This window comes from Molossus molossus, unplaced genomic scaffold, assembly GCF_014108415.1.
Source record: "Molossus molossus isolate mMolMol1 unplaced genomic scaffold, mMolMol1.p scaffold_m16_p_19, whole genome shotgun sequence".
Lineage (NCBI taxonomy): Eukaryota > Metazoa > Chordata > Mammalia > Chiroptera > Molossidae > Molossus > Molossus molossus.
Genome location: NW_023425354.1, coordinates 26,637,928 through 26,660,561, shown reverse-complemented (window position 1 = coordinate 26,660,561; position 22,634 = coordinate 26,637,928). Strand labels below are relative to the sequence as shown.

Here is a 22,634-nt window from a genome sequence, read left to right as displayed (position 1 = left end):
GACTTCCATTCAGTTCAATTTCAAGCAGCTTTGAATGATGGTTGTTCTGTAGTTTAGTTGTAACTTTGATGTGGTTGTGGGAGGACGCGATACCGCGTTTACCTACCCACCATCCTGACCGGAAGTCCTGCTTTCACATTTAGATGTCTGATCTACCTAGAAGTTATGTGTATGTGTGGCATATGATGGGGATCTCATTTTCTGGTGTACGAGCAGCAAATTGTCCAGCACCATATAAGCTCTGCCTTTTCCCTGGCTTGTATTGCCACTTGGTCACACACCAAGGTTTGTATGTGCAGGACAATTTTCTAGAATACACAGACAGATCAGGAATAGACTCTGCCCTCGAGTTCAGTGAGATTAAATGACATACAGACTTATTCCTTCACTCCTTCTTGGCAAGTGTGGGTATAATTTCCAAGATCAAGAGGGGTTGGACCATTCTTTTTTTTTTATCCTCACTCGAGGACATTTTTCTACTTTTTGTTCAGTTAGAGTGGGAGTGAGGGAGGGAGGGACGGAGAGAGAGAGAGAAACATCGATGCGAAAGGGACACATCAAGTGGCTGCCACCCACACAACCCAACCAGGGCCAGGGACAAACTGCAACCGAGGTACATGCCCTTAGCGGGAACCAAACTCAGGTCTCTCTGGTCTACAGGCCGGCGCTCTAACCGCTGAGCCAAACCAGACAGGGTGGGCCCTGGCCGGTTTGGCTCAGCGGTTGGAGCGTCAGCCTGCGGTACAGAGAGACCCGGGTTCGGCTCCCGCTAAAGGCACGTACCTCGGTTGCAGTTTGTCCCTGGCCCTGGTTGGTCGTGCGGGTGGCAGCCACTCGATGTGTCCCTTCACATCGATGTTTCTCTCTCTCTCTCTTCCTCTCTCTCCCTCCCGCTCTATCAGAACAAAGGATGGAAAAATGTCCTCGGGTGAGGATTAAAAAAAAGAAAAAAAAAACCAGACAGGGCGGAATTGCACACATTTTATTGGATTTAGCCTGAGGTACCTTGTATTTTTATTGTTATTGTGAATTGAAACTTTTTCTTCCAGATTTTTTTGTGTGTTCATCTTCACCCAAGGATATTTTTCCATTGATTTGAGAGAGAGAGAGAGAGAGAGAGAGAGAGATCGTTATGAGAGAGAAACATTCATTGATTGCCTCCCACACTCACCCTGACCAGGCCAGGGATCAAACTTGCAACCTAGGTACCTGCCCTTGACTAGGAATTGAACCCAAGACTCTTTTCTGCATGGGATGACACGCTAACCACGGAGCCATGCCAGTCAGGGCTCTTCTACATTTTAATTGGTTGTTGCTAGTATATAGGGCATTAGTAATTTTTGAATTTTGAGCTTATAAACAGCATCCTTGTTGCACTTTTATTAGTGATTTTTAAAAAACATAGAATCTCTTAGACAAATAATTATGATTTTTGTCTTCTCCTTTCCAATTCTTATAATTTGTTCCTTTTTCCTGTCTGACTGCATTCGGCTAAAACCTCCTACACAGTGTTGGGTAGTAGCAGGGGACAGCAGGCACTTTTGCTTATTCCTGACTTTGAGAAGAATATTTGGATGTTGTACCACCAATGGTGGCTGTGGAAGAGTGTGGTAGCCTTGGCTGGTTTCGCTCAGCGTTTAGAGCATCAGCCTGCAGACTGGAGAGACCCCGTTTCAGTTCCCACTAAGGGCACGAACCTTGGTTGCAGTTTGGCCCCCACCCTGGTTGGGGTCGTGTGGGTGGCAACCACTCAATGTGTCTCTCTCACATCAATGTTTCTCTCTCTCTCTCTCCCTCCCACTCTATCTGAAGATAAATGCAAAAATGTCCTCAGGTGAGGATTAAAAAAAACAAAACTGTACTAGATGTATCAGGGTAAGAAAGTTCCCTTCTTTCCTTCTATTTCTGTTGCTAAGCATTTTTTCTGCTTCTACCTTCTGTTTTCTATTTCATTGTTAAGAGTTTTTATTATGAATGAGTCTTGAATTTTATCAGGTAATTTGTCTGTATATTGAAGTAATATCCCCCCTTCAACTGGGTTCATGTAGTGCCTTATGTCGATTGATTTTCTGCTGCTGAAATAGCCTTGCATTGCTAGAATAAACCCATCTTCATTGCAATGCATGATTTGATTAAATGATAAATTAAATTTACTACTATTTTATTTAGGATTCTTGCATCAGTATTCAAAACTGAGACTGTCTTTTCCTGTACTGTCCTTGCTCAGTTTGTTATCAATATCATGCAAGTCTCATAAAATACGTTGGGTAGCTTTCTATTTTTTTTTTTTTTTACTATTTTCTGAAATGAATTGCAATACAGTAGGAATTAGATAGCTCTTGAACTTTTGTTAAAACTTATCTGGTCCTGCCCTGGCTGGTTTGGCTCAGCGGTTAGAGTGTCGGCCCGCGGACCAAGGAGTCACGGGTTTGATTCCGGCCAAGGGCAAATACCCCGGTTGCAGTTAGGTTCCCGGCTCTGGACGGGGTCGTGTGGGAGGCAACCAGTCCATGTGTCTCTCTCATGTCGATGTCTCTCTCTCTCCCTCCTTTCCACTCTATGTGAAGATAAATGGAAAAAAGAATATCCTTGGGTGAGGATTTTAAAAAAACAAAAAACTTATCTGGTCCTTGTGTCTTTTGTGGGGTGTCTGAGTTACAAGGTAGGTGGTTTGGGATTAGGAGTGAGGATATAAATGAGAAAGAGTGAGAGAAAGGGAGACATTTAAAAATATAATTCTGTGTCTTTAATGGTTATTGATCTGTATGTACATTGAGTCATTTTTTAAATGTTTCTATAAAAGTATCCACTTGATGTAAAATCACCAGTTTTTTGTCATAAAGTTGTTCATAGCATTCTCTTAAGCTTTTTATAACATTTAAATACATCTGAATCATGTCCCCCTTTTGGTTTTTGACATTGATCTTCAATAATTTTAAGCAGTTTTCATATTCAAATATTCTCACTTTATTTATACCTGTTTTTGTTTTATATTTTCTTTTTCATATGTGTGATTCCGTTATTTATTGTTTAAAGATTTCAAACGTTTTCATTTTAAACCTTTTTTGAATGTCTATTATTTTCAGTCTGTCTGGAGTAGGTTCTGCACAAAGTAGATTGTTGGCTGTTGTTCTTCATGCTAATTTTAAGTGTTTTGGAATTTTTGTTGATGAGCTCATCTTGAGCAGGAGAATTGAGCTTGCTTGTTTGTTTTGTTTTCTTCTCTCTTTCTCTCCTGACTTCTTCCCATCTCCCAGCTTTACAGTTGCCTTTACTCCCAGTATCCCCAGATTCCTAGTTCATTCCATCATACTGGTGTGTTGGGGTTCCCATCCCATGGTGATACTGGAGTTACTGAAGAGATAGTTGCTGGGCCAGATGGTGGCTTGGCACAGGTCCTGCCGTGAGGTGGTGTCTTCTCAGATTGCACCCAAAGGTGTTGTAGGGGTGATAGCTGTTTGGGGTTCCTTGCACAGCAGGTAGTATGGGGGGGGATGGAAGGAGTGCAACCTATTAGTCCCTGGCTTCTCACAAAAAATCCTGGCTCTGGACCCACACATCTCATGAGACATTCTTACTTCGTTACCTTTCAGAATCAGCCTCCCATCTCTTCTGTTGCACTGACCCCAAAATCTAGTTCTGCCTGCTGCTTTTTATTTCTGTTCTTTGGAAGAAATGTCTCATATTTTTTTTGGCATGGCTATATCTTTAATTTTTCTTTATCATTGCTGTGTGTTTGGAAAAAAAAAAAGGCTCCCAAAGCAGAAAGCTACACCACCAACTTGGCTAGGAGTCCCTTACCTTGACCACAACCTGTGATAATTCCCATTCCTGGTTCTTTAACAAAAGAACCAAATGTCATGTGGCCTGAGATAAGAAAAGAGAGGAGAGGATTTGACATGCTCTTGAATGTGATCTACTTGACTTTTTCCTCTGATACCTTTTCCCCTCACTTTCTCCTCCTCTCAAATCCAGGAGGAGCTAGGGTAATCAAGCAACCTGGGGTTTGGGAATGACTTCTGTCGGGCAGAGAAAGCGGCTCTGCAGTAGGGTTATGGAGCATGTACTCGTACATTTTTTTATTTTTTTCTTTATTGATTTAAAAAAATTTTTTATCCTCACCCGAGGACATTTTTCCATTTTTTTTTTCAGGTAGAGTGGGAGGGAGAGAAAGGGACAGAGAGAGAGAGAAACATCGATGTGAAAGGAACACATTGAGTGGCTACCACCCGCACGACCGACCAGGGCTGGGGACAAACTGCAACCGAGGTACGTGCCCTTAGCGGGAACTGAACCCGGGTCTCTCAGGACTGCAGGCCAACGCTCTAACCGCTGAGCCAAACCGGCCAGGGCTCTTTATTGATTTTAGAGAAAGAGGAAAGGAGAGGGAGAGAGAGATAGAAACATCGATGAGAGAGAACTTTGATTGGCCGCCTCCTGCATGCCCCCCACTGGGGATTGGGCCTACAACCTAAGCATGTGCCCTGACTGGGAATCGAACCAGTGAACTCTTGGTGCATGGGTTGACGCTCAACCACTGAGCCACACTGGCTGGGCAGGGTTGTGGTTTTCAGCACCCACAAACTCCACTTGAGCCGACTCGCCCAGACCCCTGTGTGCTCAGTCAGCTGGTGTGGCTCCATCCTCAGTGATTAAATTACAAACACATCAGTAGCTCCAGTTGTTTCGTCATGGGGTATTTTCCATAGAAAAGCTGTCCCTTCTCCAGACTTTTATATAAATCACAGGCCGTAACATGGACAATCTGGTCCAGACCTTCCAATCTCCAAGTAGACCTGTTTGTACTCATGTCTTTCTGAGCATCAAGTCCAAGTAGGTTTTTCTCCAGGAGTTTCAGCTGATGACAGGGGCAGGTCTCAAGTCCTTTAGACCTTCTCTCCTCTTCCTGGGCCCCTTGACCTTCCATATTGAAGGGACAAGATCTGTGCATCTCAACTCCTGGTATTAAATGGAAACAGAACCCAAGCAAAGTGCTGACAGGCAAGCATACAATAAGCATTCAAATAGACAGTAGGAAATGACATAGTGAAGCCAACAGAGCCAGGGAAAAAATCCCTCTAGGATACAAGACAGATAAAATCTCAACAAACTGCATATGTTTTAAATTTATTTATTAATTTATAATTGTATTACACTTATTGGAGCAACACTGGTGAATAAAATTAGATAGGCTTTAAGTATACAACTCTATAATACGTCATCTGTACATTGCATTGTGTTCACCACCCCAAGCCAAGTCTCCTTCCATCACCATATATTTGACCCCCTTTGCCCTCTGATAACCACCATACTGTTGTCTGTGTCTATGAGTTTTTGTTTGTTTGTTTTTTCACCTTGTTGGTTCATTTGTTGTTTTCAGTTTTATATCCCACATATGAGTGAAGTTATATGGTTCTTGACTTTTTCCGTCTACTTATTTCCCTTAGCGTGATTCTCTCAAGGTTCATCCATGTTGTCACAAGTGGCAGTATTTCATCTTTTCTTAGGGCTGAGTAGTATCCCGTTGTATATATGTACCACATCTTTATCCAGTCATCTAGCAAAGGACACCTCGGTTGCTTCCTTGCCCTGATCACTGTGAGTAATGCTTCAGTGAACATAGGGATACATAAACATATTTATTTTCTAACCTGACAAACTCTTATTGAGCGCTTACTGAGGCATGAGGCCCACAAACACTGAGAGGTTGTGGCATAAAGAAACCACCAGAACAATGCAAATGAAGACAATGAGCCTTCCCAAGAGACAGTGCTCTGACATTACTTACCCTTTCTTGACTAGAGAGGAAACTGAGAGACCTCGTGACCATCGCCACCAAAACTTTCCTCCGTCCCCACAAACTCATGACCATGCTCCGGAGTCTTCGTGAGTATTATCCAGACTTGACTGTGATCGTGGCTGATGACGGCAAGGAACCTTTGAAAATTAATGACAGCCATGTGGAGTACTACATCATGCCCTTTGGGAAGGTATGTTCGCCCTAGATGGGGAGACACCTGGTCCTGGGCCCAAGGGCCTCAGAGTCAGGTTCTGCCTTGGATGGGCTGTTTCAGTGGCCTTCCCAAGGAAGCAGCGTGCTGGAGCGGGCAGGGGTAACACTCTTCTTGGAGTCCCCTTGCTGACTCCAAATTCACAAAGGAATCAGGTCACTCACGTTTCTATATTAATGGGTGGTTCACCTGGCTTCCCTCACAAGTGATGTGGAAGTTCACTGAAGTCCTTCTGAGTGATTTGAGGTGTCTGACATCCCAAGGATTCCTGACAGGCAGATCCAACTGCAGAGAAACTTCTCATCTCTGTGATTCCCCCCAAGCTGGACCGGCTAGCTCTCTGTCTGTCTTTCTCCCATATGCCTTCCTCCAAGGACACACAGCAGGAAATAGCTACTATACACACAGAGTGTCCCACCTTCCAGCATCTTCCAGGCAACATAAGGGGAAATGGAAGGAGAGCCACAGAGACTCTTATCAGATGGAAAAGAACTTCACTCCCTCCATATTGGCCACAGGACCAAGGCAGGGCTTTCTAGCCTTTCCATCTTTGATCCAGAAAGTCACCTTCCTTCTTCCAGTGTCTCTGAGACACGACCCTTTAACCCAGTGTCTCTCAACCTCAGCTTTATGTTGGATTCACCCCACAAATTCTGACTTAATCCGTTTGGGGTGCAGCCTGGCTATTGGGAATTGAGAAAGCTCCCCAGGTGATTATTCTAGTGGTAACCACTGATCTAACCTCGTTCCACCTACAGGGTTGGTTTGCTGGTAGAAACCTGGCCATATCTCAGGTCACCACCAAATACGTCCTCTGGGTGGATGATGACTTTCTCTTCAACAACAAGACCAAGATTGAGATGCTGGTGGATGTTCTGGAGAAAACGGAACTGGATGTGGTAGGAGGGAGTTGCCAGTTTTACTCCAATTGCAACCTGTAGAAACAACCAGGAGAAGGAAGGAGAGGAGAAGAGAGGAAAGTATGTGAGGAAAGAGGAGGAAAAAAGAGAGAAGAGAGGGAAGAAAGGCAAGGGAGAGGGGCGGATGCAGGGGGTGAAGAGCCAGCACAGCTCTGGGGTTGAGAGGTCACACCAGACTTAGGAAATGTGCGAGTTCTATTTCTGCCTCTGGAAACACAACTTACTTTTCTCTGAGAAAACTGCAGCCCACCACTGTTTCATCTTTAAAGTGGCCCTGGAGTGGTGTGAGATGAAAGAGTAGTGCCCTGGGTCTGCCACACACCATCTGAAAACAATGTAAATGTCTCAAAGCCTTGAAGGCACACATATCCCTGATGACATTTTCTTTCTTTCTTTCTTCTTTTTCTTTTTTTTTTATTCCTCACCCGAGGATATTTTTCTATTTATCATTAGATAGAGTGGGAGGGAGGGAGGGAGAGATAGACAGAGAGAAACATCGATGTGATAGAGACACATCAACTGATTGCCTCCCGCATGACCCCAACCAGGGCCAGAAATGAACTGCAACCGAGGTATATGCCCTTGACCGGAATCAAACCTGTGACTCATTAGTCCATGGGCCGACGTCCCAACCACTGAGCCAAATCGGCCAGGGCCATGATGACATTTTAAAACGAAGAAAATAATAAAAACATCAAAAGTCAATTCACATATAAAAAAGAGAACAAACCCGGCCGGTGTGGCTCACTGGTATAGCGTTGACCCATGCACCAAGAGGTCGCTGATTTGATTCCTGGTCTAGGCACATGCCCAGGTTGTGGGCCAAGTCCTCAGTGGGGGGCAAGCAGGAGGCGGCCAATCAATGGTCTCTCTCATCAATGTTTCTATCTCTCTCTCTCCCTCTCCCATCTTCTCTCTCTAAAATCAATTAAGGAAAAAAATTTAAAAAGAAAGGTGCTGATAGGCAACAATACTGTATTGTATTCTTGAAATTTGGGAAGAGATAGATCTTAACTCTTCTCATCACACACAATGGTACTTATGTTAAAGTGACTGATATGTTAATTAGATTAATTGTGATAACCTTTTCACAATGTATACATACATCAAAGCATCAAGCTGTATACCATAAATATATACAATTTTATTTATTTATTTATTTATTTATTTATCCCTACCGGAGGACATTTTTCCATTTTTTTGTTCAGATAGAGAGGGAGGGAGATTGAGGGAGAGAGAGAGAAACATCCACGTGAAAGGGACACATCGAGTGGCTGCCTCCCTCACAACCCAACCAGGGCCAGGGACAAACTGCAACCGAGGTACATGCCCTTAGTGGGAACCGAACCCAGGTCTCTCTGGTCCACAGGCCGAAGCTCTAACCTCTGAGCCAAACTGGCCAGAGCTAAATATATACAATTTTAATATGTCAAAGATATTTCAACAAAGCTGTTTAAAAAAAAGAAAGAAAATGAATAAGTGGCATTGTGACCACACATAACTCTTACTCCAGATGGATAGTCCCCAAAGCACCCAGGTCACTAAGAGATCTCTTGGCTACTCTTCTAGAGACCAAATCACAACAGCATAAATGAGATAGAAGGTGTAGATCCCGCTCATGTCAAAGTTCAAGCTGGCACTTGACTCTGCTTCCACCGTCATCCTGGACTAGCTTCCTTCCCTTGTGGCTTCATCATCCTCGTGGTCCTCAGAGGAAAAAGGGAGCAAGGAAGTGGAGGACCATTTACTTTTAAGAATGTGATCTAGAAGTTGCATCTATCTAAATCATAAGGACTTAGCCCCATGCTCAGACCTTGCAAGGGAAATGGGTAATTTCTTCTTTAGCTGGATAGTGAACTGTATCTTAATTTAACCCATTTAAAACTCAGAGGGTTCATTCACTAAAAGGAAGAAGGAAAGAACAGGTGATGGGGGATATTAGCAGGCTGTACCATGCCATCCTCAGTGATTATGATGATTCAGGAATAGAAGTTCTCGCTTGTCCTGTTTGGCTTGGGCTCAAACGTACAGATGCACATGCCCCCATAAGTACATGGACAGCTGCTCAGAGAGGTGAGCAGGGAGCAGAGAATGGGAGGAAGACAGCTTGAGACAAACTTCGAAAAGCGGCAAGAAGCCCCACAGGGGAGACTCCGCACACAGACCACTGCACACGCAGGCTGTCCCTGGCCTGCACCCAAACACTGCCCCTCCTAACGGAAGGGAGTGAGTTGGCTTCTTCTGGAAAGCATGAGCTTGCTGTAGGGTATGCAGAGCAGAGAACTTGTCTGCCCTTTCGGCTTGGTGTGCTTTCTGCCCCCACCAAGGGGATTTTCTGGAGTGAGTAGGAAAGAAGGATCAAAGGAACCAGCAGTAGATATCGAAGGCTGTGGCTGCAATAGCAAGAAGAGAGTAACTGAGGGACAGCATGGAGGGTAGATAGAGAAGAGGTGTGATTCTTGTAACAGGTTCAGTCCAGTAAGGCTTCCCGGCAAAGGCAACATGGATATTGAGTCTGTGCTCCTAACGTGGATATCTCTGCCCATGCGCTAGGTGGGCGGCAGTGTGCTTGGAAACGTGTTCCAGTTTAGGCTGTTGCTGGAGCAGAGTGAGAACGGACATTGTCTTCACCGGAGGTCAGGCTCTTTCCGGCCCCTGGACGGCTTCCCCAACTGTGTGGTGACCAGTGGCGTTGTCAACTTCTTTCTTGCCCACACAGAACGACTCCAAAGGGTTGGCTTCGACCCCCGTCTGCAAAGAGTGGCTCATTCAGGTAGGGAGGCTGAAGGCGTGAAGCCAGGGCCTGGGGTATGAACTGACTTTAAGTTTGTTCTTTCCAGGGCAGGCTCCAGGGATCACAGTCGCTTGCCTGGCAACAGTGGGTTTCCTTTCCCTATGACCCCAAATAAAGGAGCTCATCGTCTCTCTTGCTTCCCTCTTCACCCTCTATTTGACTTCTTGTCTCCTGCTTGTCTGAGACACCCTTCCCTTTCTCCACAGCTCTGTCCCCTCCCTCTTTCCACACCCTGTTTCCTATTCTCATTTTCCGGAAATCCTTCCCTATTTAACTGCAACTGGTTAACTACCTCTCTCTTTTCTCTCTTATTCCCTCAGTCCTGGAGTCCACAGTTCTGTCCAGCTGGAACGCTGATCTGTGTTTCTCTGCCTCTCTACCCGTATTTCTCTCTGAGAAGGGACCTTATTTATTTATTTCATTCCAAATCAGCTTGGGCAGGTGGCTTTGCATGGGGCTGAACCTCCACAGGGGTATAAACTGTCTCCTCCCCCTGGCTCCCCTCCCAGGCTGTGGAATGCGGCCCTGGGTCTCTGGCTGAATCTCACATTTCCTTCTTGTGCTCTTCCTCTCCTGGCAGAGTTCTTTATTGACGGGCTCGGAAGCCTGCTGGTGGGTTCATGCCCAGACGTGAGTATAGGTCACCAGGCCCGTTCTCCAGAGGTGGACCCACAGCTGGGTGCCCTGGAGAAGACCTACAGCAAATACCGGCTCAACACCAATGCCCAGGTCCAGTTCAAGCTGGCTCTCCACTACTTCAAGAACTATCTCCACTGCTCCACGTAAAGGTGCCTGGACATCAAAAAAAGCACGAAATCAACTGGTTGTGGGTATCTGGAACAGTGGAACTGGTGGTCAGGCTACCAAAAAATGGTCTTCTAAAAAGATGAATATTATGCTTGTATGTGTAACCAATGGACAAAGACAACAATGCTGAGGATGGGGTGGGGAGGGGGACCAGGGGGAGGATGTCAATGGGGGCAAAAGGAGAAAAAAAAAAGATGAATATTATAATAAACCATATAGTATATAAGGGAAATGGCATGGGTTTAATTAGTGGAAAGACCAAAGGTTAGAGGTCATTAAAAACGGACCAATCACTGATCAGGGCAATAAAGACCACATTAATAACAATTATTTATTTGTACAATGCCTCACTGTTTATGAAGCATTTGCACATACAGTATCTCACATCGTTTCCTTAGATCTCACAAGAAAGAGGCTTGGTATCCTCAATCAAAGGAATGGCTGGCTGCTGGGTCCTTGAGGGTTATTTGGTGGCAATTATGTCACAATCAGAAGCATCATCTCCAGCATCACTGTCATGCACACATTTTTGTTTGGTTCTACCTTGTGGACTCAGATAGTGTGAATAACCCAAGGCCCTTGTTTTGAGAGGTTGCAGCCTGGTTCAGTTCAGTCCACTAGCATCACTGGGCAGCCAGAGGCAGAGGATCAGAGGAGGGAGAAGTCACCATGGCTCAGGCAGCTGAGGAAGGCTCTGGAGTGAGCTTATCTGGAGCCCAGAAGACGGATGGGATTCAGGCAGTTGTGGGGAGCAAGGAGAGTACTGGGTAGTCCACTGCCTGACAGAACAAAGGTTTTCCTGGCATCAGATTTGCTACCACAAAGACACATTCCAGAATGCTGTGCTAAGGTGTCATGATAAACAGTGTTAAGTGTGGTGGCAAGCCAGTGAATTCCAGGGACTTGAGATCAGTTCCTGACTACTCAAGACCCATGTCATCTACCACATGGAGCCATCACATGTTGTGGAGGGAAGCTCTGTGTTGTTATCTTTGGAGTCAGTAGGTTCTACAACTCATCTAGCCCTGCCCTATGGTTTCCTCTCTCTCCTACTGAAGATGGCCAAGGGTAATCCAGGATCTCTGAAATGTGACTGTGAGGTATTAGTAAAATTGGATGAAAAATATTTTAGTGGTCAAATAATTTTTTAAAATATTTCAATTCAGCCAGGCCGGTGTGGCTCAGTGGTTGAGCGTCGACCCATGCACCAAAAGGTCACTGGTTTGATTCCCAGTCAGGGCACATGCCCAGGTTGTGGGCCAAATCCCCAGTGTGGGGCATGCAGGAGGCAGCCAGTCGATGTTCTCTCTCATCGATGTTTCTGTCTCTTTCTTCTTCTTCCTTCCTCTCTCTCAAAAATCAATAAAGAAAAAAAAATTAAAATATTGCAATTCACATTTGCATAGTAAGGGCTCTGAGAAGTTCTGTAGTAAAGAAATTGGTTTAACTTTAATTTAGCATTTCTCAGATATGGATATAGACTGGCAATCATTTGTTATTCTCCCAAGTTGCAATCGAACACACACACCTCATTCCATTGTTATCATAAAGATTCTACTGCAAAAGCTTTTCCAGCCTTAACTAACATACACAACCCCTTTGTGTAATAGTATCTGCATTCCATGTACAATAATGTTAGATAGGACAAAAGTCTCAAGATCTGGGCAGTTTTTACTAAATGCTATTCTTGCTAAATGTTAAAATGTAGCCAAGTATTTTGCAGATGTAGCTGTAATCAAATGGGCTTGACCCAAACCCAATTAACATAGGTATAGCCAACTGCAAAGAAGAAGTCAACATTAATATGAACTAAATGTCCCTGGCCAATTTGGCTCAGCAGTTGGAGCACCTGCCCTCGGACCAAAGAGTCACAGGTTCTATTGCGGTCAGGGGCACTTACCTCAGTGGTGATTTGATCCCTGGCCCTGCGGCCCTAGTCAGGGTCATGCGGGAAGCAACCAACTGATGTGTCTCTCTCACATCAATGTTTCTCTCTCTCTCAGCAATGGCTAAGCCTCCCTTCTAGGAGCCAGAGCTTTGGATGTGAATTCCATCTCCAAAACTACCTAAGGACAATCATGTCTCTTTATTTTTTAAATATGTTTTTATTGATTTAGAGAGAGGAAGGGAGAGAGAGATAGAAACATCGATGTGACATCGATTTTCTCCCTTTTGCATGCCCCCCACTGAGGATCAAGCTCGCAACCTGGGCATGTGCCCTGACTGGGAATCTAATGGGTGCCCTCTTGGTGCATGGGTCGATGCTCAACCACTGAGCCATACTGGCCGGGCTATTAGTCAAATTTTTATTTTATTTTATTTTTTTATTTATTATCCTCATCTGAGGACTTTTTTTTTTTTTTTTTGCATTTATCTTCAGCGGGAAGGAGAGAGGGAGGAAGAGAGAGAAAGAAGCATCGATGTGAGAGAGACATATCGACTGGCTGCCACCCACACGACTCCAACTGGGGCTAGGGACAAACTGCAACCAAGGTACGTGCCCTTAGCGGAAACCGAACCCAGGACTCTCTGGTCCATGGGCCGACGCTCTAACCACTGAGCAACCGGCCAGGGGATCAGTCATATTTTTAAAGAAACTGAATTGCCAATGAGATCTCAGAAACTTATGGTTTTCTGTTATTTCCAGTCAATTCCAGACATCTCGTCTAGACATAGGCTTTGAGACTGGGAAATCCATTCTGGTAATCACAGGCTATCTACACGGTGCTTACTCTCTGGCACTCAGTAAATAGCCCCTACTTTGAGGCTATTCAAAATCAGCTTCTAAGGTACAGAGAGATCATCTATAATCTGTTCTTTGCCCCCACGTTTTTTTTCTCATTGTGGGCAGAAAATGTTTAAAGCTTTGCAATGTAGTAGGCTGGTCATTTTGCTCAAACTGATCTCCAGCTAAGTCTCCTGTCTCTGCTGGTGCTTTCTCTTGGGGTAGAGAATTCAGCTTTTCCAGCCCTAAAAGGCTCCAAGTTATAGGACTCCCAATAAACGTGGACTAAAAACCATTCTCGGCAAGATCATATTCTACCTGCTTTTTTTTTTTATCCTCACCCGATGACATTTTTCCATTTTTTGTTCAGATAGAGAGGGAAGGAGAGAGAGAGAAACATCCACGTGAAAGGGACACATTGAGTGGCTGCCTCCCGCACGACCCAACCAGGGCCGGGGACAAACTGCAACCGAGGTATGTGCCCTTAGCAGACACTGAACCCAGGTCTCTCTGGACCACAGGCCAATGCTCTAACCGCTGAGTCAAACTGGCCAGGGCTCTACCTGCTGTTAAAACAGTGTGCCTCAGCCCAGGTGGTATGGCTCAGTGGTTGAGTGTCGACCCATGCTGGTTTGATTCCTTGTCAGCGCACATACCGGGTTGTAGGCCTGATCCCCAGTGGGGGGCATGCAGGAGGCGGCTAATTGATGCTTTTTCTCATCGATGTTTCTCTCTCTCTCTCTCTCTCTCTCTCTCTTGTCCTCTCTAAAATCAATAAAGGGAACAAAATAAAATAAAATAAAACATGGTACCTCAGCCCCAAATTTGTCTCTCTTATAGGACCATCCTGAAGATGGCATGAAGTCGCTAACACACCAACATCCTCATTTGTTCCTCCCATTTCCCATTCTTGATATTCTGCAGTTTTGAGAGGCACAGTCTGTGCTCCAGACACCAGCAACAGTTTCAGGATTGCCAGCTTCCCAGAAGCTCACTGCTCTCTATCTCATCTCTCCCGTACAACCCTACCTCCAATGACCTCCACAGAGGATTTGTATCTCTATACAGCTTTTTCTTAATTCTTTGCCTGCATGCTCCAGCTGCCTTTATGCCCTTCAGTCTTCCTGCTCTAGCTTCAAACAAGTCTTCAGTATAAAACCTACATCTCTCACCCCCCTTTAAAATGTTCCAAGAGCCCTGGCCGGTTTGGCTCAGCGGTTAGAGCGTCGGCCTGTGGTCCTGAGAGACCCGGGTTCAATTCCCGCTGGGGGCGCGTACCTCGGTTGCAGTTTGTCCCCGGCCCTGGTCGGTTGTGCAGGTGGCAGCCACTCGATGTGTCCCTTTCACATCGATGTTTCTCTCTCTCTCTCTGTTCCTCTCTCTCCCTCCCACTCTACCTGAACAACAACAACAAAAAAAAAAGGAAAAATGTCCTCGGATGAGGATAAAAAAAAAAAAAATGTTCCAAGAGATTATCAACATTTTCATTATATAACTGAGTAATCTGTGTAACTGCACATGTCCATCTCCCATCTCATGTGCCTGGAAAAAGACCCTAGCTCTCTGCATGCAAGGACCCAGCAGCATTACTCACAAAAGGAAAAGAAAAGGATACATTTGACTTGATCAAAATGAAAACCTGCTAAGCCAAAGACACTATTACGAAAGTGAAAAGATAAGCCACAGACTAGAAGAAAATATCTATAATTCAAATATTTGGCAAAGGCCCTAGCCTGTTTGGTTCAGAGGTTAGAGCGTCAGCCCACGGACCAGGTTTGGTTCCTGCTAAGGGCACGTACCTTGGTTGCAGTTTGTCCCCGAACCCAGTTGGGGTTGTGTGGGTGGTGACCACTCACTCTCTCACATCAATGTTTCTCTCTCTCTCTCCCTCCCTCTCTCCCTCCTGCTCTATCTGAAGATAAATGCAAAAATGTCCTCGGGTGAGGAGAAACAAAAAAATTTTTTTAAATTTGGCAAATGATTCATATCACAGATACATAAAGAATTCCTATAAGTCAATAAGACGACACTTTTTAAAAATCCTCACCTGAGCCCTGGCCAGTTTGGCTCAATGGTTAGAGCGTCGGCCTGCGGTCCAGAGAGACCCAGGTTCGGTTCCCGCTAAGGGCATGTACCTCAGTTGCAGTTTGTCCCCGGCCCTGGTTGGTTGTGCGGGTGGCAGCCACTCGATGTGTCCCTTTCACCTCGATGTTTCTCTCTCTCTCGTCCTCTCTCTCCCTCCCACTCTGTCTGAACAAAAAATGGAAAAAAATGTCCTCGGGTGAGGATTAAAAAATAAATAAATAAATAAAAAATAAAAATCCTCACCTGAGGATATATTTTCCATGCTTTTTAGAGAGAGTAGAAGGGAAGGAAGGAGGAGGAGAGAGACACACACACATATCAATTGGTTGCCTCTCGCACATGCCCTGACCTCTCCCTGACCAGGGACAGGGATGAATCTGCAACCCAGGTACGTGCCCTTGACTGAGAATCGAACCCATGACCCTTTGGTACACAGGCCAATGCTCTAACTGCTGAACCACACCAGCTAGGGCAAGATGACAATTTTTAAAAAGTGGGCAAAACACTCTAGGAAACCCTTAGACAAGAAGATATCCAAATGGCTAATGAGCATGTTAAAAAAAAAAGTTCAACCATCAGGGAACGCAAATGAAAGCTACAAGGAGAAACCATTCATTATACACCCACTAGAATGGCTAAATTTAAAAGACTAACGCCTGGCTGGTGTGGCTCAGTGGTTGAGCACTGACCCATGCACCAAGAAGTCGCTGGTTTGATTCCCGGTCAGGGCACATGCCCAGGTTGTGGGCCCGATCCCCAGCGGGGGGCATGCAGGAGGCGGCCAATTGATGTTCTCTCTCATTGATGTTTCTGTCTCTCTCTTTCTCCCTTCCTCTCTCTCTCTCAAATGAATAAAGAAAAAAATTAAAACATAAAAATAATACATAAATAAAAGACTGAAAGTACTACCAATTAACTAAGATGTGAAGCAACAGACACTCTCATATGCTGCCGATGGGAGCGTAAAATTGTACAGTCACTCTGGCAAGCTACTTGGCAGTTCCTAATAAACTAAAATGTATACCTAGCCTATGACTCAGCCTATGACCCAGCAATTCCATTCCTAGGTATATGCCCCAAACCAAAAAATGTCTGCGCAAGAATGGTCATAGTAGCTTCAAGGTGAAAACAACCCAAATGTCCATCAACTGGAGAATGAACCAAGAAATTGTGGTATAGTCATACAACAGAATACTACTCAGCAATGAACATTGAAAAGCATGCTGCTTTTTTTTTTTTCTCTCTCTCTCTCTCTTTATTGATTTTTATTTACTTATTTACTTTAATTTTTTTATCCTCACCCGAGGACATTTTTTTGGTTTTTGTTCAGATAGAGTGGGAGGGAGAGAGAGGAAGAGAGAGAGAGAGAGAGAGAAATATCAACATGAAAGGGACATATCGAGTAGTTGCCACCCGCACGACCCAAGCAGGGCCAGGGACAAACTGCAACTGAGGCATGTGCCCTTAGCAGGAACCGAATCTGGGTCTCTCTGGACCACAGGCCGACGCTCTAACCACTGAGCAAAACCGGGCAGGGCTCTTTATTGATTTTTAGAGAGAGAGGAAGGGAGAGGGAGAAAGAGAAGCATAGATGAGAGAGAATATTGATTGACCGCCTCCTCCATGCCCCCCACTGGGGATCAGACCCACAACCTGGGCATGTGCCCTGAACAGGAATCAGACCTATGACCTCTTGGTGCATGGGTCCATGCTCAACCACTGAGCCACACCGACAGGGCAAAGCATGCTGTTCATATATAAAGTGTCATGGATGAATCCTGAAAACACTGTTACTGCAAAACAGTATTATTTGTCTGGCTCCATTATATATGTAAACATTAAAGTAGGCAAAACAATTTTGTGTGTGTGTGTGATAGAAAGCAGAGTAATTTAAAGGGAGCAGGGTAGATAATGACTAAAAAAGGGCAGCAGGCAATTTTATGTGGCGATGAAAACACTATATGTTTTCAGATTTTAAAAACTTTTATTTTATTTTTTTCCTTTTGGTACGTGCCCCTAGCGGGAACTGAACCTAGGACTCTCTAGTCCGCAGGCCTATGCTCCAACCACTAAGCCAAACCGGCGAGGGCTAAAAAATTTATTTTTAATTACAGTTTACATTTAATATTATTTTTTATTGTTTGTTGTTTTTTAATCCTCACTCGAGAACATTTTTACATTTATCTTCAGACAGAGTGGGAGGGAGGGAGAGAGAGAGAAACATTGATGTGAGAGAGACATATATGGATTGGTTGCCAGCTGCACGACCCCAACCGGGGCTAGGGATGAACCACAACCGAGGTACATGCCCCAGAATTGAACTAGGAACTCCCTAGTCTGCTGAGCCAAACTGGCCAGGGCTAATATTATTTTGTATTAGTTTCAGGTGTACAGAATAGTGGTGAGACAATCACATACTTTGTAAAGTGTTTCCCCTTATATTTCCAGTACCCACCTGGTACCACACATAGTTATAGTTATTACAAAAACAATGTTCTATATCTTTTTATTATTATTATTATTTTTATTTTTAATCCTCACTGGAGGATACTTTTCCATCCATTTTCAGATAGAGTGTGTGTGTGGGGGAGAGAGAGAGAGAGAGAGATCTATTGGTTGCCTCCCACACGGCCCTGACCAGTGTGAGGGACTGAACTGCAACTGAAGTACATGCCCTTGACCTTTGACCAGAATCACACCCAAAATTCTTCAGTCTGTGGGCCTATGCACCAACTACTGAGCCAAACCTGCCAGGGCAAAAATGTTTTATATCTTTTTTTATTTTTTATTTTGTTCAGATAGAATGGGAGAAAGAGAGAGAGAGAGAGAGAGAGAGAGAGAGAAACATGGACGGGAAAGGGACACATCGAGTGGTTGCCACCCTCACCACCCAACCAGGGCCAGGGACAAACTGCAACCGAGACACATGCCCCCAGCGGGAACCGAACCCGGGCCTCTCTGGACCGCAGGTCGACGCTCTAACCGCTGAGCCAAACCGGCCAGGGCTGTTTTATATCTTAATCTAGGCGATGGTCACACAGATGTACCATTTGTAAAATTGCAATTCAGTTCAGATTTGTGCACGTTATGTAAATAATATTTCAATAAAGTGGTATTTAAAAAGGATGAGATATATTTTACTTGTACTGTTATGGAACAACACTCAAGATATGATGCAGAACAGCGTTTTGATATTTTTTAAAAAAGGAATATGCATAGCCCTGGCCGGTTTGGCTCGGCAGTTAGAGCATCGGCTCGCGGACCAGAGTGTCCTGGGTTTGATTCTGGCCAAGGGCCCGTGCCTTGGTTGGGGTTCATTCCCAGCCCTGGTTGGGGTCACGCGGGAGGCAACCAATAGATGTGTCTTCCTCACATCACTGTTTCTCTCTCTTTCTCTCTCTTCCTCTCTCTCCCCCTGTCTATGTGAAGATAAATGGAAAATACCGTCAGGTTAGGATTAAAAAAATGAGCCCTGGCCAGTTTGGCTCAGCGGTTGGAGCATTGGCTTGCGGACCAGAGTCTTGGGTTTGATTTTGGCCAAAGGCATGTACCTCAGTTGCAGTTTGCCCCCGGCCCTGGTTGGGGTCGTGCAGGTGGCAACCAATCCATGTGTCTCTCTCACATCAATGTTTCTCTCTCTCTCTCTCCCACTCTGTCTGAAAATAAATGTAATAATATCCTTGGGTGAGGATTAAAAAAATTAATTAATTTAAAAAAATAAAGAATATGCATATACATGTATATTTTTATAAGAATAAAATGCCACTAGCCCAGCTGGCATGGCTCAGTTGGTTGAGCATCAACCCATACACCAGGAGGTCACTGGTAAGATTCCCAGTCAGGGCACATGCTTGGGTTGCAGGCTCGATCCCCACTAGGGGGCATGTGGGAGGCAGCCAATCTACGTTTCTATCTCCCCACACCCCCAAAATCAATAAAAATATATTTTTAAAAAGAATAAAATATCTCGCCCTGGCCAGTTTGGCTCAGCGGTTAGAGCGTCGGCCTGCGGTCCAGAGGGGCCCGGGTTCGGTTCCCTCTAAGGGCACGTACTTCGGTTGCAGTTTGTCCCCGGCCCTGGTTGGTCGTGCGGGTGGCAGCCACTCGATGTGTCCCTTCACGTCGATGTTTCTCACTCTCTCTCTCTTCCTCTCTCTCCCTCCCACTTTATCTGTACAAAAAAAAAAAAAAGAATAAAATATCTCTAGAAGGAGAGTATCAGAAGTTACCTCTAAGAAAGAACAAACATTATAGTCAAGACATTTTACTTACCTATGTATTTTCTTTGATACTTTTTAAAAAATATATATGTCTTCATTGATTTTGGAGAGAGGAAGGGAGAGGGAGGGAGATATAAAAACATCAGTGAGAAAGAAACACATCTGTTGGTTGCCTCCTGCACAACCTGGACCAGAGCTGGAGATTGAACCTGCAACCCAGGTACATGCCCTTGACAGGAACTGAATCCTCAACCCTTTGGTCTGAGAGTCATGCTCTAACCACTGAGAAAAACTAGCCAGGGCCTTATTATACCTTTTGACTTTTATATCATGCTAACTTTAATATTTTTAAATATTTTAAGGAAAGAAAAAGCAAGAAGGTTTTAAAGTAACATGTTGTTATTATATTAAGTGACAAAACAAAACATAAATTATATATACAGTGAGTCTGACTATGTAAAAATGCATTTAAAAAAAAGAAAATGAGCCCAGCTGGTGTGGTTCAGTGGTATAGCATCGACTCTTGCACCAGGAGGTTGCCAGTTCGATTCCCGGTCAGGGCACATGCCCAGGTTGTGGGCCTGATTCCCAGTGGGAGGCATGCAAGAGGTGGCCAAATGATGTTCTCTCTCATCGATGTTTCTATGCCTCTCCCTCTCCCTTCCTCTCTCTCTAAAAATTAATAAAAAGAAAAAAAACCTTTACAAAAAGGAAATAAAACACATCAAATGTTAAAAGTGATTGTTAGGACTGTGGTTATTTTTAATCTTTCTGTTTCAGTGCATTTTTTACATTTTCCCTCATAAATGTTTTACCTTTTTTCAAAAAAGAGAAAGTGAACACACTCAAGAAAAAAATAAAATGTGCATGCTGCTTTGTTTGAAATAAGTGGCCAGATTTCCCCATCAGATTTTCCTGGGGAATGCTAGACCCAGACCAGGGTTGGGTAGGGCGAGCTGGGAGACTCAGGGCATCACTTGTCATCCTGCATAAGAAGGCACTAACAGCTCCCAAGGTCAAGTGGAGGATTTGTGGCAGATATCACCTAACCTGGGTGGTGAGGACACAGGGCAAGGCAGATTCTATCCCAACTCACTGTGAGTGGCTTCAACATGGATAAAGGAAATCGATTAACCTAGTCTCGTAAACTACTCAAAGCATCATTGTACCTATTATTCCACTCATTATCCATTTATACAGGCTCACAAGAAACTTGGGGGAATATTTTTAAAGTCCCTTATCCCAGACTTTAGCCCTTTCCTTATCCCCTGGCCTCATTGTACTTTCCCGGGTGCATTCTGCAGACTGCAGTCCTCAGACTGAATCCCACTTCAAGCTAACCCCACCTGGGGCAGAGCCCTGACTCCCCCACGCTTCAGGGGCCACCTTGTGGAGGGTTAGAGTTTGTTCTCACCGATGTCAGAGACACCTTTGTGATGTCGTGCACTGTGGATTTATGTTAAAAGAAACTAGTTGTGCTGAAGCTGGGAGATTACGTATTATCTGTTTTTTCTGATCTCTGAAAGTTGTTTCTTCCTCCTAAGTTCTCCTGGGCACTCTAAAGGGGTTGAATGAAGTGTTTGGTAAGGCACTAGTCACATTCAAAGATCAGTAATTCCTAGGCCCTGTCCTAAAGGAATTCACAGCCTAGCCAAGAAGGGGAGGGAGGGAAGGAAGGTGGGAGAGACTGAACCACAGAATACAGTTACCTATAATTCCAGCCAGTAAAGACAAAAGCTGTAAGGGAGATGATCCTTTTATGCCACTTGAGGAATGCACGCGTAGAGGGGTTTCAGTCAGAGTCTCATTTGGGCTGGTAAGGTTTCTCTGGAGCTGAGAAAGGAGGTGGGAACTGCAAAAGAACTAGGGAAAGGGAGTAGTGAGAAATAGGAGGAGGAAGTCACTCCTTTACTCTTGTACTGGACAAAAGAAACTATCTCCTATACACTTTCAAAGGCTATAAGCATCCTTTAGAATTTCTACAGTAGCTTTTGAACAACGAATTGTAATTCACTTTCACAGAGCCCTTGTAAGAAGGAAATAGAGGGGAAAGCTGAAGCCCAGAGTTGCTAAAGTCATTTGACATGAAGTCAATTAGATATTAAGTCACTTCAGCCTTAATAGGCCCTCCCCAGAGATAACTGTCATCATCAACAGACCTTTTCCAATTTGGGCTAAGAAGGTTGTCCACTGTATGAAACAGAAATAGATTCTGCGTGTCTTACACAGAAAAGGGACTTATTGGAAGGAGGTCAGATAGCTCTTAGCACAGGAGGGGAAGCAAAGTCAGGAAAATGGGCAAGAATGAAGGGGAACTAGGCAACCAGGAACTCAGCGAAGGTCAGGAACCTAGACAGTCTGGTTAGGATGCCTCTTCTGCTACCAGTGGACACGGTATGGCCTTCATCACTGCTCCCGTGATCCTGGGTATCACAGCCACCACCAGCAGCAGAACAAGTTCTAAAACATCCCCGCTTCTGGATTCTAAGTCCAATTGGCCAAGCTAAGGACACATACTTTCACTCTGGCTACCAGAAGCCTGGAGAATATGTCTGTCATGAGGACAGCCCTGCTGTCACCCAGACCACCCAATGTTGGATCACTCAAGAACGGGAGCCAGTCAGATGTCACAGAGCAAATAAATGGCAAATGTTTATTACATAGGTACACAGTTTTTCTGTTTGTATATGTGAGATATTATATATAATTGGTAAGTAGATTTGTCTTTATTTTGTTTGTTTAGACCTGTATCTCTTCATGTTAATACAATAACTTATTCCTTAAATTCCTGCACAGTATTTATTGTACAGATAGTTAATATTTATTTAATCTAGTTTCACTTAATGTACATTTAGTTTCTATCCTGTACTGTTATAAACAACACAGCGAGACCATCCTGAACACCTGGCACTTGTCCCAGTAGTTCCATGGATAAAGTGAAATTGCTGAGTCAAATGGCATATATAATTTTAACTGTCGCCCCATTGACCTGAGGGAACATTATCCATGTATACTCTTACTAAAACTTAAGAAAAAAGCCCAAAAGGGACTCTTTCACTGATCTGATTGTAG

At 44.4% G+C, this 22,634-nt stretch overlaps 1 protein-coding gene across 1 annotated transcript in view; it reads left to right on the top strand.

Annotated features, from left to right (window-relative positions):
- B4GALNT2 (beta-1,4-N-acetyl-galactosaminyltransferase 2) overlaps positions 1–10,562 on the top strand; it is a 32,319-nt gene extending 21,757 nt beyond the window's left edge. The window contains exons 8-11 of the mRNA XM_036269059.1: positions 5,803–5,990; positions 6,770–6,910; positions 9,485–9,704; positions 10,306–10,562. Coding sequence (XP_036124952.1) covers positions 5,803–5,990; positions 6,770–6,910; positions 9,485–9,704; positions 10,306–10,511 — 755 coding nt within the window. The 3' untranslated portion in view covers positions 10,512–10,562. The remainder of the gene's footprint in view (positions 1–5,802; positions 5,991–6,769; positions 6,911–9,484; positions 9,705–10,305) is intronic.
- The last annotated feature ends 12,072 nt before the right edge of the window (positions 10,563–22,634 follow it).